The sequence below is a fragment of the Alosa pseudoharengus genome, unplaced genomic scaffold (genome assembly GCF_046254945.1).
Source record: "Alosa pseudoharengus isolate Yale_2024_CS ecotype anadromous, Long Island Sound unplaced genomic scaffold, YU_APseudo_1.1 YU_APseudo_1.1_scf_22, whole genome shotgun sequence".
Taxonomy (NCBI): domain Eukaryota; kingdom Metazoa; phylum Chordata; class Actinopteri; order Clupeiformes; family Clupeidae; genus Alosa; species Alosa pseudoharengus.
Window position 1 is genome coordinate 24022863 of NW_027468680.1, and position 17514 is coordinate 24040376.

Consider the following 17514-nt stretch of genomic DNA (forward strand, 5'->3'; position numbering starts at 1 on the left):
CTCTCTCCACTCTAGGCTATCTCCACTGTGGGATGCTGTTCATCTTTCCTTCTTCTCTCTGATGCAGAAACCCTCTGCATCTAGCTGTCCATTTGCACCACACTGTTATGCAACCTCTTATGAAACATCCTGTGTTCCATGTTCCTTACCTACGCCCATAATATTAACAAATCAGGTCTCGACTGTTTTCTGCTTCATAGTTCTGCTTATTCTTATGAGAATATTATTTTTAATAGGCTACTGAATTGAATTGAATGAGGCCCCTAAAACGTTCACACATCTTGAACTGTGGGTGGCAGCAATTCGCATGAGAGGGTTAGTTCACTCTACCGGAAGTGTAGAAGGAGAAATTTGTGGTCTGACGTGCTCTGATACTCCGACTGTCCGACTGTCAATAACAGAACGTAAGATACTGGTAAATAATGTCTAGGTTAGAATGACTGTATGTGCATGATCTAATTACAATACACAGTTTGTCTCTTTTCTTAACATGCGACAATGTGCGTGAGAGAACAGTGATCTGGCTGATTTATGCCGCATCCACAACGTTATTCAGCTAACGTTAACCCTAAAATGCAGTCAATGTTAGCGTCTTAGCCAACAGCGTTGACATTGATAGCTTGTGTTAATGATGGCTTAATACTGTTCACAAGAATGCAGACATTGCGGGCTACTTTGGGTCAAGTTGTTGTTTTAGTGATGCCAATAACGTTGCATGTTTCGTTTCTGTGTCACTTAACGTGAGCTTTCGATTTACTCGGACCCCTTGGGGTCATTTTGTGTTTCTTGTATGTTAACGTGAAAATTAACATTTGGCAACGGTGAGTGACTTCAAAATGTGTGTTAAATCTGGCGAGTAAAGTTATTTGTACCGTTTACGTTAGCTGTTCTTTTCCTGTCACAAGAACATGGTAGTTGTTTGTCGTCTATAATGTTTGCTACAGAGTAATGTGTCAGCCATTGTGGTCGTAACGTTACGTGATTGTCGTTTCCACTGAAGATTTCTAACGTGGTATCACCCCTTGTCTCTAGAACTAAACGTTACATTTCATATTATTGGCACATTTTTTTTAGATATAACTTTACACGTTGTCGTCTTCATTCTTAGATTCAATCAAGCACACATGTGAAGCCAGGAAACATGAGCAAGAAAACCGGCTGGGAACTTTAATGATCACAGGCCAATCAGAAACATTAATTAAGTGGCAGAGCGTGTGGGCTGCGAAGACCGGAGGTCAAAGTTCAGACTGAAGATGGTCTGATGGACCGACGCTTTGTGCTGACCTTCATCTTCTGCTCTGTGTCCTGGGTGTTCTTCTGGGAAGTGCGCTGGAAGAAATCGAAGGGAACTCAGATAGAAGAATGGCTCCAAAAACACCGCTTGTCCGAGTACAAGCACTTATTTGAGGGTTAGTATGGAAATGGCTTGAACTTCACTTACACTGTGATAGTAGAATTCTGCCATATATTATATAGTGATAATCATGCACCATGATTCGAATTTTTTGCATGATAATGTTGTGGAATAGGCTGTGTGCAGGGTCCAAAAGTATCCCCCACATAGAATAAAATAAACAAGCTCAGACAACATTGGCACAGTGATGAAATAGTCAAGTCAGGTCAAGTTCATTTATTCGTCTCCCTTGGGAGAAATTTGGTTTAGAGATAGTGTACTGTTGCAAAGACAGTAAGACAGTAGGCCTACTGCACTTTCATCACCACAATACAGAAGTAGATTGATGACATTTTGCAATTGACCCTGACTGTCCACTGTGGTACTACATGATTTGTTTGCTTGGTGATTGTGGTGGAGTGGAGTAAGCCAAGGCCAAAGCCAAGCCAAGTTGGCTTGATCTGTTATTGATCCTTTGTAGAGTCTGTGTGGGATTCTCTTTGCAGTTTAGGCATCGTTTATCAAGTATATATAATTCACAATGTAGTAAGAAATATTCCTTTCCATATGGTTAGTTAGTTAGTCATAACTAATTCAATACATTGATAATATCAGGCAGTCCTGGGTGATTTTACTGTGTATGCATATTGTTGCATGGTGTAGTATTTTTATTTATTTATTTTGACATTTTTATTTATTTATTTTGACATTTATTTATCTCTGACTTAACAGAGTGGTTGTTAAGTGTAAATGCTAAGAAGCCTCTAAAACCAGTCAGAATTCAGCTGTCCTTGATGTGAAAATTGATGTTTCGGTGTGGATGTTATCCATATCAGTTTCCTTTTAAAACATGATTAATTAATGATTAATGAAGGCTATTTGAGTTCAGAATGGTGTAGGTCTAGTTCCAGCCTTTGATATTTTTTTGAGATTTGGCTTCCAGATTTTAAGTAAAACATCTCACAGTAGAGGTGAGAAACCTGGGAACGTTTTTTTTTGTTTCCAGGCAATGACACTCATTTTTATTTAAACTCGTGTTTTGTAATGTCTTTGTGCTCTGTGCAGGAGTCCTTGACTTTCAGATCACCTGTTCGCTGTTCTGCTCTAAGCTTTTGTCTTAAACATTGAAGTTACAAAAGGCTTTATGCTACCATAGTAACACGGACATTTTTGTGACTCTGTGGTACATTAGGGGACTCACCATGGTTATAAGAGTGTGTCTGCAGAAAGGCCTTTCCAGTATTAACTGTTGTGATGATGACGTTATATCCGCCTACAAACTTGTAGAACTCGGTATTGTACTCCGATGCGTTTGATTTGATCCTGCCGTTTATTGCTATTCGCATGTTTATCTATATGTTTATGTTATGTGTATATATAGGTTTATGTATGTATGTGTATACATATGTTTGTGTTTGTATATGTTTATGTATGTGCATGTAGATGTATATGTTAATGTATGTGTATGTGTATGTAGATGTACAGACACTGGAGGAGCTGAGTCTGAATGTGTTAACAAGGCTGGAGGAGGTCGTGCAAGAACAGCGACACTGGCGGGACATATCTGAAGCCCACATCCAGCTCCTCAGAGACTTTGCTTTTCAGGAGTGGCTCAGCTCCCAGAGCCTGGAGCACTACTACCACACGTGAGTACAGACCTCCACTCCAAAACTTGGGCCTCACTTCATTCAGGATGCAATACTTAAACAAGTTATCCAAGCAGATAGGCCTACTGTTTTTTTGTTTTTGTTTTTTTGAATTGACTTTGTTACCTCGTCAAGTTGACTAGAAATGAAGATGTCCAGTCACTGAGTCTCCTCCTTTTGATTTTTGTAGCTTGCGTTGCCCTCACTTAGGATAAAAACATCTGCCAAATTAATAAATCTAAAACTGATGATACACAAGGCAGCTCTTTGAGCAATGTTGTTGGGCAGTGTTCCTGAGTGTAGTTCTTCTGGCGCACACTCCCACTGATATTGGCCAACATTTTATTTTCTGAGAATCATCAGTTGGCCAATTATCATGATCACCCAATCAGAATACACGGAACTGGTTATGTTGTGTTGTTGGACTCCATGGAATGCTTAATCAGAGAATCCTGCTCTGTAAATAGACTGGGGACAGGCAAGATCAATCATACATGACTGATATGTGTAAGGTAGAGCCAAAGGAACATTTGGGCAAACATTGGTGTACTGAGCAATCTGCTGTGTACCCTGAGGTAATCTATGTTTAGGTGTGACTGTATTAGCATTTTGCTCTTTCTTTTTCAACTGCACCATATGTTGTTATATATGTAGTATGATATGTTATGTTCTGTGTATACATATATTCTTCCAATCTTAGTGTGAAAGTGACCAAAGGCGTGTTGTACATTACAGCCAAAATTAAACAACTCATATTACAGATAGGGATTGATGGGGTTTTATTGATGCCATCAATTCCCTATCAGTTCCATCTTTATCATTTTCTGGGTGGAAAAGGTAGTCATTTTCAGCATCAACACAGTTGTTATTATCGCTGTCTGAATGCAGTGTACAATCACTGCCAAATAACATTTGAACATTTTAAAATAATTTGCCATGCTCCCTTTTTAAAGGGGTATTTTGTATCATGTATGCCTAGTACCATTGTCTGCATTTAGTAGCCTACACTTGTTTACCCCTCAGCTCGTTCAGTTTTGCAAATCCAAAGTGTAAGGTCCAGTAAATGTATAGTCGAACTGCAACACCTTTTAGGTTTGGGCACATAAAACCTTTATTACTGCTTAAGAAAAACACTTTTAAAATAGTGTTGTGTATCCTACCATGGAGGCCATGACTGCACCTTAGAATAAAGTAAACCACGTAGAACTGTTTCAATTTCACTTTCTGTTCACTCTCAGAAAGAGTCTTTGACCATGGTCTGAAGAACATGCTGACATCGATAAGAGGAATTGATGAGGCGTATGATTCTGATATGTTGAAAAATGTAGAACCTGATCTACTTGATTTCTGATACTTGATTCCCAGCCTAAGATTAAATTCCATTCTACTTAGGTGTGGTTGCTTAAGTGCCTGCCCACAGCACAACTAGATTAGATTAGATTAGATTCAACTGTATATGTACAAGGACGTCAGTTAAGTGAGTTAACGCAAAGATGTTTTAACTTAAGTTCATGGACAAATGAACAGTACTCTGTTAATGGGTAATATTCAGATAAGGGTTTGTACAGTCTGTATTGGCAGGATGGCTGAAGGCAATGTTGGTGTTTCTTCTGTCCACCTCTAGAGGGCAGCCTTAGGCTTTTCCTACTGTTGTCAGTCCAATGACTTTCAGCTGTAACAACTGCAGCACAGAGGGTCATTGCTGCAGTGAGCATTCTTTGGAGAAGGGATGTCACCCAGTGCTGCACAACGTTTACTGCAGTGCTGCATTGGCACGTAGCCTATAGCCACCTATAGCCACCACATTCTCCCTCTAACATGCCCTATTACCTATGCCCCAGCCTATGCCCCCTGCAGTAGTACTATGACTCTAGAAAAGACATAGCTGACATAACAAAGCTGCATACGTTCAAAGCATTACAAAGCTGACTGTTCTCATTTGCTGTGTTTGCACCTTCCCAGTCCCAATATAGTCTGGATGGGATATGATTATGTTAACACAGATGTAAAAGAGTGTGGGGTGGGGGGTGGTAATGTCAAGTAAAAGCTTTTTGTCTTTGAAAAAAAAGCTACTTTGCATTCTGCACTTTGTCAGTGGAGAATGTTAATGTTCTGTTGTGAGAACACTATACAACAATTTGCCACTTTTTGAAGTATGCTCTTATCAGGCAAGTATTTTTGGTATCATCTTGAAATTCATTTTGATGGTGTTTTGTCATGTGAAGGTCAGATGTCACTTCCGCCAGCCATCTAGAATATGCACTATGCTGTGTTCCGAACTGGAACACCACAAAAATGACAGCATGACATTTCTGACTATGTCGCCATAAGACTCCAGTTACATGACATTGCTGCAATTTTGGAGACCATATGTGGCTTTTTTCTTTTTTAACCATATGTAAGATTGTGGCCAAAACTGGTACTGCAATCACTTTCAAATTACTGTAGAGTGGTGTATCCCCTCCCCCTCCCCCCTGACTCAAGGTTGCCAACCCGGATGCCGAAACACTACTGACTTTGTGATGAGTAGATAGGTAGAGGGTGGCGCATCAGGCCAAAACACAACATGACATGACAAAACACAACATCAACATCAGTTGAGGGCTGCAACTTCACTTTTTAAATGACAATATCCTGGCCGGACTACTGTTGTCAGTGATATAAGTATTTGAAATGAACATGATTTCTTAATGTCTAGTGACATATCAGGGCCATTTTATGATTAATTGAAATACATTTCTTACATACGGTTCCTTTAAAAAAAGTTGCACTGGTTCTTACCCTATTTAAGTCATGCCACTGTAGCCTTCTGTGTTTTGCCCTCTCTTGTCATTTGCTGTTTTAACAGCAAAAGTAATGGTGAATCAGTCACAGACATTTTGCATTGATCCTCTTTGTATGTGTGTGTGTGTTTAGGCTGAAAACATTGGGGTTGAATTCTCTTTGCATGTGTGTGTGTTTAGGCTGAAAACACTGGGGTTGAATTCTCTTTGTTTATTAAACGGCTCTTCACAATGCTAGTAGAACGCTCCATTAACTTGAATGGTATTTCCCAACGTTCTACGGTAAATTATTTATACCACTGCAAACATATAATTACCTGTCAATGGTAACGGGTTTTGTGTTTCTGATTTAAGTCTTTCATATCACTTCGCAAGTAGCCCGGTCACTTTGTGCAATGGAACTTCATTCAAAAGTGAAAGCAACTGGCGTGTCGGGGTCCTGTTCGCCCTGTCGGGACTTATTTTCCGATAATGACCAGCGTTCTATACATTATCTGGCTGAAAACACTGGCTTGAATCTTTGTATCTTTGTATGTTTAGGCTGAAAACCCTGGGTTGCATCAATTTGGATGATTTGGCCCAGTTTGACAGCCAACTTCAGCTGTCTTTGGCCGCGTGGGGCTACTATTACGAGGACTACATCAAGTTGTCCACCGGCGTGAAGGTCCTCCAGGCCAGTAGAAATCACCGTGATCAGGATTACGAGATTCAGCTGGTCCGCAGCCTCGCTGAGAGGCGTCTCAACGAGAGGTGGTCCTTTGGTTAGTGTGTGCTGATTGTCAGCTTCCTTGAGGCAACGTGTATAAGTTATTTTACATTCATAACTTGCTGTTAGTACCTTATATTGGGGGTTGTGCGGAAATATTCTCGGGTTAGAGGCCTTGGCCATAGCATTCACAACATGGAGATGCATAATATGTCCAAGAACAGAACATTCTCTTACCTCGATATAGCCACTCTCACACTGCAATCACAGTTGAACTAATTAAGCCACGTACAAACAGATGGCAATTCGTTCATCAATACCTTACAATTTGAAAAATATCTATTTATGTCATTCATGATTTGATAAATGCCAAGCTTTGCGTGGAAATTACCATACACCTGCGTTGCCGTATGCCGTATGTTTTATTCCATACATTCATTTCGTAAATGAGGGCCACTGTGATGGAAAGATGAAACGCTGGGAAAATAAACTTGTGGGAAGAAATGCTGAGTGAAATAGCATCTTATTGTTAAATGATAATATAATGGATTTCATAAAAATGAGATTCATGTTGAATGAATAACTTTTCTCTCTTTTTGCAGCAGGAGCTGTTATATTTGGCTGTACTGTTGCACTGTGCTTTCTTATTCGAGACCTCATGTTTTACGTGATTGGTGAGTGCACAAGCTTTGCACTGTGCCTGTGCATAGAAGAATAGTTTCATTATATCCATTTGTCTGTGTATCTCCCTGATGATGACTGAACCCACTCCTCCTCTCCTTCTCAGGTGGAATAACTGTGTCCATCATCGCATTCGTCTTCACCATAAAATTCCTGTGCGAGCTTGCTGCACGGGTGGTCAGCTTTCTCCAGAATGAGGACCCAGGACGTCGTGGTGATCGTAGCATCTACGATTATGTACGGGGCAACTACCTCGACCCGCGCTCTTGCAAAGTGGCGTGGGATTGGAAGGAGCCACAGGAAGTAGGGCAGACCATGACTTTCCGTGTGCAGGTGGGTGTTGTCTCCGTATTGTTTTGTCTCTCATACAGATATAGTAACATTGTTTTGGGGATTGGAAATGTTACCATGCCAACTGTTCATGGAGTGCAGTTCATGGAGTGCAGCCTGCTTGATAAAGACATGATGCTTTATATGGTTTGTTTTGTGTGTTTTTTTAAGGCTGCCAGTGAGGAATTGTGGTTTAGATTTTAGCAAATAGGTCTAACATGCCTGTTACCATCCCAGTAGTAGACAAGCAGAGTAATTTCAATCTTACGTTCAATCTTACGTGAGTCTTAATTAGGCCAGCAGCGGAGATCTTTTCTTTCTGTATCTTGTTTGTGACATGCAGAGATAATGCCCAGCCTTTCTTTAGAGAGAGCAACTATTTCATGCAGTAACTATTTTAATTATTTCCAGTATTGTTTTTAGTGACGGTAATCTAATTTATCCAAGATTTTGGATGGGATATTGCATCTCACAACAGCTCTGATATAGCACACTAAGGAAATGTATATTTTTTTCTGTCTCCTTAGCTGTTTTATAAAAATGGCCAGCCATTCCCTGCTCACCGACCGGTTGGCCTGCGGGTAAACATCACTCACATGGAGTTGGCGTTGGACATTCCCGTCACACAGGAGGTGTTGCAGGAGCCCGAGGCCAACATCGTGAAGGTGGCTTTCACTGTACGCAAAGCAGGCCGCTATGAGGTCGCCGTTAAGTTGGGTGGCCTTAATGTGGCCTACAGCCCCTACTACAAGATCTTTCAACCAGGTGAGACAGTTTGGGTTCCTGGGTTGCATAAGCATGCCTTTCAGTGGAAATTGAATTGTATACAAGCAAGTGAATGGTGATGTTGATAGTGGACTGCAATTTTGCTTTTTTGCATTTCAACATGGTGGATCAGAACTCCTCATTGTGGCTCAGAGAGTTTTTTAAGTCATGAAATGTCCCACTGCTAGGGTCCCACTGCTATGCTAGAGGTTTTTTTTTTTGTACAATTTCTTTCACATTTCACATCATCATACTTGATACTGCACTCATTTGTGTCCTTGGCAATACACCCACCAAGTGTGAAGTTGTTCTGACGAACGGATTGAGAGATATGCAGAGGCAAAGAGCAGACAGACAGACATACAGTATACATATATATATATATATATACATACATACATACATGCACACATACATAAATACATACATAAATATATACACACATATATATATATATATATATATATATACATATAAATATGCATACATGGTTATGGTTACGCTTTAGTCCAAAGCGATTTTGAACAAACAAACATACATACATACAGACATTACTGGTCTCTGATACTAGTCTCACACAGCATAGTGTTCTAGTCACTGGCACTACAAAGGCTTGTCAGAGTTAAAGCAGTGTCTATATCTCAAAAGGCAGCAGAAACGACGGCAAAAATAAATAAATCATAATTGTACCATTCCTTCAGAACAACTATGTTGCATGTACGATTGTTTGAAATATTAATCATTTGTTTTGTTTTTATGTTTTTCTCAGGAAATGTGGTTCCATCCAAAACAAAGATTGCATACCACTTTTCTACACTGGTGCTAACATGTGGCCAACAGCACACGCTTCAGATTGAGCCTCGAGATGAATACGGCAACCCTACCAGCAACTCTACGTCTCTTGTCGATGAAGTCAACTATAGTGTCCACATGCACTCAGTAAGACAAAAAATAAAGGCACGGTCACACAAATGTAATCACCTGAGCAAACTAAAAAAGTATTGGCTAACTTTTATAGAAATGAGCACATTCTCACAAGCCACTGTGTATTGTTATATACTGCACATGCACACATTCCGACTTAAACCTGATTTATGGTTCTGTGTGATCTAAGATGTTGTCGCTATTCTCATCATTATGTCATGTCCGGCTTTCTTGCTATTCTGCCATTCTGCCTGTCTCTGCTCCTCCCTCCCTCTCCACCTGTCTCTGCTCCTCCCTCTCCACCTGTCTCTGCTCCTCCCTCCCTCTCCACCTGTCTCTGCTCCTCCCTCTCCACCTGTCTCTGCTCCTCCCTCTCCACCTGTCTCTGCTCCTCCCTCCCTCTCCACCTGTCTCTGCTCCTCCCTCTCCACCTGTCTCTGCTCCTCCCTCCCTCTCCACCTGTCTCTGCTCCTCCCTCTCCACCTGTCTCTGCTCCTCCCTCTCCACCTGTCTCTGCTCCTCCCTCCCTCTCCACCTGTCTCTGCTTCTCCCTCTCCACCTGTCTCTGCTCCTCCCTCTCCACCTGTCTCTGCTCCTCCCTCTCCACCTGTCTCTGCTCCTCCCTCCCTCTCCACCTGTCTCTGCTCCTCCCTCTCCACCTGTCTCTGCTCCTCCCTCTCCACTTGTCTCTGCTCCTCCCTCTCCACCTGTCTCTGCTACTCCCTCTCCGACTGTGTGCAGTTGGGAACTACAGAAGACAACAGTGACGAGGAGTACTACAGTAAGTCGGTTGTGTCCAATAAGCAGCTCTGCCAGGTGCTTCTGCGTATCACCCTGAGGAAGATGGGCTGCTTCAGAGCCCGCATCTCCTACAAGGACCAGCCACTCAGCAATGGAGAATTTGACATCATTGTGCTTAGTGGTGAGTGTGTGTTTGGTGGACTTGTGCTGCTGTGTTTATGTGCTGCTATTATGTAAAATGGATAATGTAATGTAATGAAGTATGTATAAGGGAGAATGTAATGTTTAAAGCATTGAACCTCATAGAGTAGTCCATGAGTTTTAGTAGACTTACACTTGATTGGGTGAGCATCAATTCCAGAATTCATTGACTAGACTTACTAAAAATGCATACATCTCCCTTTCCCCCTCACACCCACACAGAAAATGAGAAGAATTGTGTGGAGAAAAATGTGTCCACGCCAGGCATCAGCATCTACTTTGAGGCCTACCTGTACGGCACGGGGAACTATAACAGCTCCCACTGCCAGTTTCCTGCGTCCTCTCTGCTCGCGCCTCCGAGGCGGCCCTCCGTGGGCGACGAGGACGATGACCACGACTCCCCAGTGGAGGGCCAGCCCGAGAAATTCAAGAAACCGAAAAAAGTTTACTGCTACATATCGCCAAAGGTACACAATCTTTATCGTCCCTCTTTCCAGACAGGGGAAATACCAGTGATAATATGTGATAGCAGATTGGAATATGCACATGGATACATACAGTATACTGTAAGTAAATAAATAAGTATGGATTACAGTTTCATTTGACTGTATCACTTTCAGCAACTCTCAGTGAAGGAGTTCTACCTGAAGATAATCCCATGGCGTCTGTTCACATTCCGAGTGTGCCCAGGAACGAAGGTAAATTCATTGTGTACACTAGTTAAATAATATGCCTTTGTAAGAGTGACTGGTCAATGAAGCCCACTTTCAGGGGGAGCGAACAGGTTTTTAAGAATAGGCACTGCTCCAGAGACTTGTTTTATGATTTGTGTAATGACTTTTGTTGTCAATCCAATTAGTTCACCTATCACGGCCCTGACCTCATCCACAAGTACTTGACATTGGTAGTGGACGACGGCATCCAGCCCCCGGTAGAGCTCAGCTGTAAAGACAGGAACATCATGGCAGCCACCTTCATCCGCTTCCTGCACAAGAACATCGGTGAGGCTCAGTATATAGGAGCCGAAAGGCCAGCAATGAAAATGTACACTTTGCATTTGTTAGCATAGTAACAAACACTAATGCTGTTGCTTGACAACTTGAGTTTAAGCAGAGCAGCTACTATTCAAAGCAATTATTTATCACATTCTGTATCTGAAAGTCAGGCATGCTTCTTTGAATGTGCATGTATAATTGAGATACTTTCTTCTTTCCCCCCCAAAATGTGGACTAGGTGGCTCAGAGACATTTCAAGACAAGGTGAGCTTCTTCCAGCGAGAGCTCCGACACATGCACTCCAAACGACCTCGCACGAAGACCTGCTTGAAGATCGTGCGCCAAACCATTCTTGATTCTGTAAGTTGGAGCCATTGTGGATTTCAGTCTGAGTGGTGGTGACTGTCTGACGGACAGATCTGAGGAAATTTTTAATGTTTGAATGTCGTGCTATTCCTCTGCAGTCTCTGAAGGCCACCAGGAACTTCTCAGTGTCGGACTGGAGTAAGAACTTTGAGGTGGTTTTCCAGGATGAAGAAGGTTAGTTCACGTCTCTCTACAGTCTCTCACACTCTCCTTGTGTTCGGTGTTCTTTGAGGTTTACTCTGTGTGTGTGTGTGTGTGTGTGTGTGTGTGTGTGTGTGTGTGTGTGTGTGTGTGTGTGTGTGCGTGTGCGTGAGCACTCTGATAGCCCTCGACTGGGGAGGTCCTCGTCGGGAATGGTTTGAGCTGATCTGCAAGAGTCTTTTTGACACCAACAATCAGCTTTTTACGCGCTTCAGTGACACCAACCAGGGACTGGTTGGTTGAAGTTTTTTCCCCCATATATATATTGTGGCTTTATCCTACAAAGCTAGTTCTCAGTGTAACTTTAAAATGTAAATTTAACAAGGCAAATACATTAGTTCTACTACGATCAAATTCAAAACTTTGAATGAAGATAAATTAAGAAACCTCTCTAACTATTTTGCTTAATGTAAACTTAAATCATTTTTTACCATTGTAACATTTACATCCTGTAATATATTCCCATAAATACTACAACCATAACCATACCTCTATCTCTGGTAGGTCCACCCCAACGCTGACCGCCCCACTCACCTCCGTCTGAAGGTGTATGAGTTTGCTGGACGTGTGGTTGGGAAGTGCCTGTATGAGTCAGCACTGGGCGGAGCTTATAAGCAGCTTGTGCGTGCTCGGTTCACGCGATCCTTCCTGGCACAGATCATTGGCCTGCGTATGAACTACAAGGTACACACACACACACACACACACACACACACACACACACACACACACACACACACACACACTGATCATTGGCCTGTGTATGAACTACAAGGTACATAAACACACACACACACACACACACACAGATCATTGGCCTGCGTATGAACTACAAGGTACACACACATACACACACACACACACACACACACACACACACACACACCCAGATCATTGGCGTATAAACTACAAGGTACACACACATACACAACACTTATTACAAGGCAGTCAGTCATGTCATGATGTTTATTCTTTCTTGTCCTGATGAGTTTTTTTGACAAGCCATCGGGTGTTTTAAAACCTCTGACCGGTATGCCTCTGTGCAGTATTTTGAAACCGATGACCAAGAGTTCTACAAGACAAAGGTCTGCTTCATCCTGAACAACGACGTGAGTGAGATGGACCTGGTGTTTGCTGAGGAGAAGTACAGCAAGTCCGGACAGCTGGAGAAGGTGACCACCCTCCTCTCTGACCACATTTGCACAACTCGTGTGTGTGTGTGTGTGTGTGTGTGTGTGTGTGTGTGTGTGTGTGTGTGTGTGTGTGTGTGTGTGTGTGTGTGTGTGTGTGTGTGTGTGTGTGTGTGTGTGTGTGTGTGTGTGTGTGTGTGTGTGTGTGTGTGTGTGTGTGTGTGTGTGTGTGTGTGTGTGTGTGTGTGTGTGTGTGTGTGTGTGTGTGTGTGTGTGTGTGTTTCTGTTTGTGTGTGCTGTACCCATGAGTCATATTGTGATATATTTATATATATTTGTTTGTTTGTTTTGGTCTGATCTGGCTTTACTGAAATTCCCCTCAGGTGGTGGAGCTGATTGCAGGAGGTGCCCAGATCACGGTCACCAACGAGAACAAGATCCATTACCTGAACCTACTGGCCCAGTACCGACTGGCCAGTCAGGTGCGAGACGAAGTGGAGCACTTTCTCAAGGGTGAGGGTCAGAGGCATTACAGCTTGCAGGAGAGCTCACTGATGAAGTTGCTACTGGTCCATGCTCAGTACTCAGTAAAACAACTTGTTATTTACAGGTTTAAATGAATTGGTCCCAGAGAACCTTCTAGCCATATTTGATGAAAATGAGTTGGAGGTATGTTCACTTTTTTAACTGATATGTTGATTCTTCCACAATTTGCAAGTGCCGTTTAGCATTGTTTTGTGTTTGTGTATGTGTGTGGGTATATGTGTGTGTGTGTGTGTGTGTGTGTGTGTGTGTGTGTGTGTGTGTGTGTGTGTGTGTGTGTGTGTGTGTGCAGTTGTTGATGTGTGGTACAGGTGACATTAATGTTCAGGACTTCAAAGCCCATGCGGTGATTGTTGGAGGCTCGTGGCACTTCAGAGAGAAGGTAAGTGTCATCCCATCTCTTCTGACTCATCTCTTACAGTAAGAACAAGATGTAACCTCAGGACTGCGGACATTGTGAGGGTACGATGGTGATTGTGATGCCAGTCTGAAGTGTGTGTGTGTGTGTGTGTGTGTGTGTGTGTGTGTGTGTGTGTGTGTGTGTGTGTGTGTGTGTGGCTCAGGTGATGAAGTGGTTCTGGGCAGTGGTGTCGTCCTTCACACAGGAGGAGTTGGCGCGGTTGCTGCAGTTCACCACTGGCTCCTCACAGCTGCCACCTGGTGGCTTCAATACGCTATGCCCATCCTTCCAGATCATCGCCGCACCCACACACAGCACACTGCCAACTGCACACACCTGGTGAGTTTGTCTCTCTCTCTCTCTCTCTCGCACACATAGATACATTACTTACTTTACTCAAATATTTACATTCCTGGTGTCCATCTTTGTGCCCTTGAGCAAGGCACTTAACCCTCTGGGGAGAGTGGCCATTGCAATAACTGTAAGTGGCCTTGGGTAAAAGCGCCAGTGATAGTTATAGTGATAGTTTTAGGTCTTTCAAGAGGGGTCTAAAGACATATCTGTTCAGCATACACTTAATTAATTAAGTGGTTGTTATGATTAATGTTTGGTATATTATGGTATTTGTTTATTTTCATGAGGCTATTGGGCTTATTCGTTAACACCGCCGTGGCCATATTGCATATTGTATCGTAGATTGAATCATTGATCATTGACATTATTGTTTTAGAACCTTACATTGTTTGCCGAACAGAACCTTCCGATAGAATGTTCAAAACTGTCCTGCTGAAGGAATACCCCTCTGACCTCTTCTCTTCCTTGTTTAGTTTCAACCAGCTGTGCCTCCCTACATACGATTCCTATGAGGAGCTGCACAAACTGCTGAAGCTGGCCATCAGTGAAGGGAGCGAAGGCTTTGGCATGCTGTGAACCTGCCTCACTTCCCCTCATGATGCCAACCAGGAAGTGGCAGAGTGAAGGCTGGAGTAGAGGACAAACTCCACACACTTAACCAATAGACAATGCGGCTCGTGTATTCCAGTGAGCCCTTACATACCTGTATCAGAAGAGGTTGCAGTATATCTGGAGGAAGTTTCCGGAAGCTCTGCGGTCCCAGCCAACAACGATATGTGTGTATAATGTAAATGAATTATGCTGATAATGCTGATTTCTTCCTTTTTATACTTACTATGACAAAACCCAAAAGCAGTGGCCCAACTAGAGTTTTATCGTATACGCTTAAAGAAGGGTTAGGGTACATTTAGTAGCTGCTTAACTAGACATAGTAGTGATGACATTTTGCCATTCTAAACCTGGAGACTTTTAATACAGAGTAGCAGCCTCAGTGTGGGTCAAGCCACACATCCATAGCACTTTTGCCTTAACGGATCAGGTAAGGGTGTGTGTGAGCGAGTGTGAGATTGTGTGTGTGTGTGTGTGTGTGTGTGTGTGTGTGCGTGTGTGTGTGTGCGTGCATGTATATTATTGTGTACATCCATGGTATTTGTATGTATAATGTCAATATCTTTGACAAATCTGTGACTTTGTGTCTGTGCTCTCAATGAGGGATGTACCTTGTTTGTGTTGGTGGGGGGTTTTTTGTTTGTTTTTTGTCCTTTTTTATTTTTGCTATAATGGGCAAATAGCTCCAACCACATTTTCTTGGGGTGGATTGTTGCAATTAACCTCCAGTGATGGAAAATGGAGGGAGCAGCTGTTAAACTGCTGGCTAAATATGAACAGCTTCTATGGCTTTCATCCATAAGGGATGCAGTTCTGTGTGGTCTTTTTTTTTTTATTTAAAGTTTTTATTTACCGTTTTGTTTTCGTGTTCTGCCTTATTTGAACATGGGCCTGTTTGTTGTTTATGGTCATTATTATGTTAAATCCTCTGTTGAAGCATAGAAGTGTATTGCACAAATCTGAGTTGAGATAGCAATATGAGACTGAATGGAGGACAGTGCGATAGGTTAAGGAGTTCTAGGAGTTCCTCTGTGAGATGAACATCTCCACACCTCCACCGGGGGAAGAGCTGTGTGGGGAACTGATACTGTTTGGCCACAGGAACATTACAGGTCAAAACTTTAAGAGATGACTGCATAGGATTTAAAGGGTCCTCAGTTAATTACTTTTTCTTTTATATAATTCTTTTTGGCATATTTATTTCAGTGACCAAACTGTCAGTTGGGAAATATACAAGTGTTTGTTAATTCATGTATAACTCATCCATGTTGACATGGTGAGCCTGAAGCCTGCTGAATGTGTTTCTGTTTATTTACTTGCTTTATTTGCTTTGTTGACTTACTATGGTATTTTTATGGTTCTCCATAGTGTTTTATTTTGTTCAAATGTTCAAAAGGGCAACGAGGTTATTTATGAAATTCTGAAAATGTCACGTAAGGAAATAAGCACCAATCCAAAGGTACTATATTCACATTCCGCAGTAGGAGTGCTTCAATGTCCTCAAGCTCTACTTTAATGTCGATTTTCAGTTTGGTTAATGAAACCTAAGAGTCGAGAGCAGTGTGGTCAAACATATTTACTGTGGTATAGTATCCCAAAAGATTTGGCCACTATGACATTTTTTTCCCATTTCCGGGAATGAGTTTGACCTTTTGAGTGTTGAAAACATTACTTTAAACTACTGCCCTCATCACTTCAACATACTATGTTGAATATTTTTCCTTTTGCCTGTTTAAATAAGTGCACCTATGCTGTCTGAACTCCAGGGGTAATTGATCTTAAAACCCATGGTTACAGGGTAGCACTTAAAGTATTTCCACCAGTCAAAAGTTCTCTTATCTTTATCAGAATAATGTTACCGGAGTTGGGTTTCAGGGTGGATCTCAGTTGATCAATTCAGTAACAGATGCCAGCTAATGCAAGAGTCTATCACCTTTGGGCTGTTTTCAACATCAGTAAACGCGGTTGTCTGCTCTTTTAATTTGTGGGAGGGAGGTGGAAGGGAAGAGTTGGAACCCACCCAAACATTGAAGCAGGGTAGATTATCCAGCCGTCCTATGAAAAACGAAAGATGTGACCTTCTTACAGTAAGTGTCGCCAGCTGCAGTAATGACATGCATAACTGTTGAAATCCTGCACTTGACTGACATTGGAAGTTGTCTTTTTCTGTGGCGCCAGGCCATTATGTGTTATGAGTGATATAATGTTTTGAGTTTTTTTGAGTCAAAGTTTTGGCATTTTAAATTCTTGTGAATATTGTGTGATGGCTGTTTGCGGGCTTGAAGTGAGCTGTTTAAATTTGTTTATATTTTCTTTCTTAAATTTGAAATGGGAGATCGGTCAAGGTCATCACTGAATTCATGAATGTTTGTTTCCTCTTCACTGTTGTAAGCTTTGATGACGCCATCAACCTGTTGATTAAATGAAGAAATAAACCACAGCAGACACAACTTTTTCAGTGTTAGAATGTTATGGGGTTTGATCTCTTGTACTCTTGCTTGTGCATGATGGCTCTTTGATCGTAGATTACATGAAAAACAAGAGCAGGATTGACATTCTTATCTTGAGTATTTTCAGTGACAGAAGGCCAATTATAAAACAGAGCCATATCCATGTGTGTAGTTTATGGTATAAAGATTGTGTAGTAAGTTACACAATAATGCTCTACGACGTGGTTGGAATGAAGTATCAGGCCAAGTGGGAATCCGCAGCACATTTCTACTTGTATTTTAAAGATGAGCACCGT

At 42.0% G+C, this 17514-nt stretch overlaps 1 protein-coding gene across 2 annotated transcripts; it reads left to right on the forward strand.

Annotated features, from left to right (window-relative positions):
• Positions 1-344: 344 nt before the first annotated feature.
• arel1 (apoptosis resistant E3 ubiquitin protein ligase 1) lies at positions 345-17218 on the forward strand. Of its 2 annotated transcripts, none has more exons than XM_076299410.1 (22): positions 345-415; positions 1109-1409; positions 2871-3039; positions 6363-6583; positions 7131-7202; positions 7316-7542; positions 8067-8304; positions 9074-9243; positions 9970-10150; positions 10393-10637; positions 10791-10868; positions 11030-11171; positions 11404-11525; positions 11630-11705; positions 11857-11966; positions 12237-12416; positions 12779-12904; positions 13246-13375; positions 13473-13531; positions 13698-13787; positions 13969-14144; positions 14633-17218. In XM_076299410.1, exons 2-22 carry the CDS (start codon positions 1262-1264, stop codon positions 14733-14735), a joined length of 3063 nt encoding a protein of 1020 aa, XP_076155525.1. In that variant the 5' UTR covers positions 345-415; positions 1109-1261; the 3' UTR covers positions 14736-17218. The 2 variants fall into 2 exon arrangements, with proteins under 2 accessions (XP_076155525.1, XP_076155524.1); XM_076299409.1 differs by having other exon boundaries at positions 345-404.
• Positions 17219-17514: the final 296 nt, after the last annotated feature.

Coding starts and splice junctions, on each gene's coding strand:
- arel1 (XM_076299410.1), top strand. CDS start 1,262: ATGGACCGACGCTTTGTGCTGACCTTCATCTTCTGCTCTGTGTCCTGG. Junction 11,526..11,629: donor GCCAAACCATTCTTGATTCT/GTAAGTTGGAGC, acceptor ATTCCTCTGCAG/TCTCTGAAGGCCACCAGGAA. Junction 11,967..12,236: donor GTGACACCAACCAGGGACTG/GTTGGTTGAAGT, acceptor TATCTCTGGTAG/GTCCACCCCAACGCTGACCG.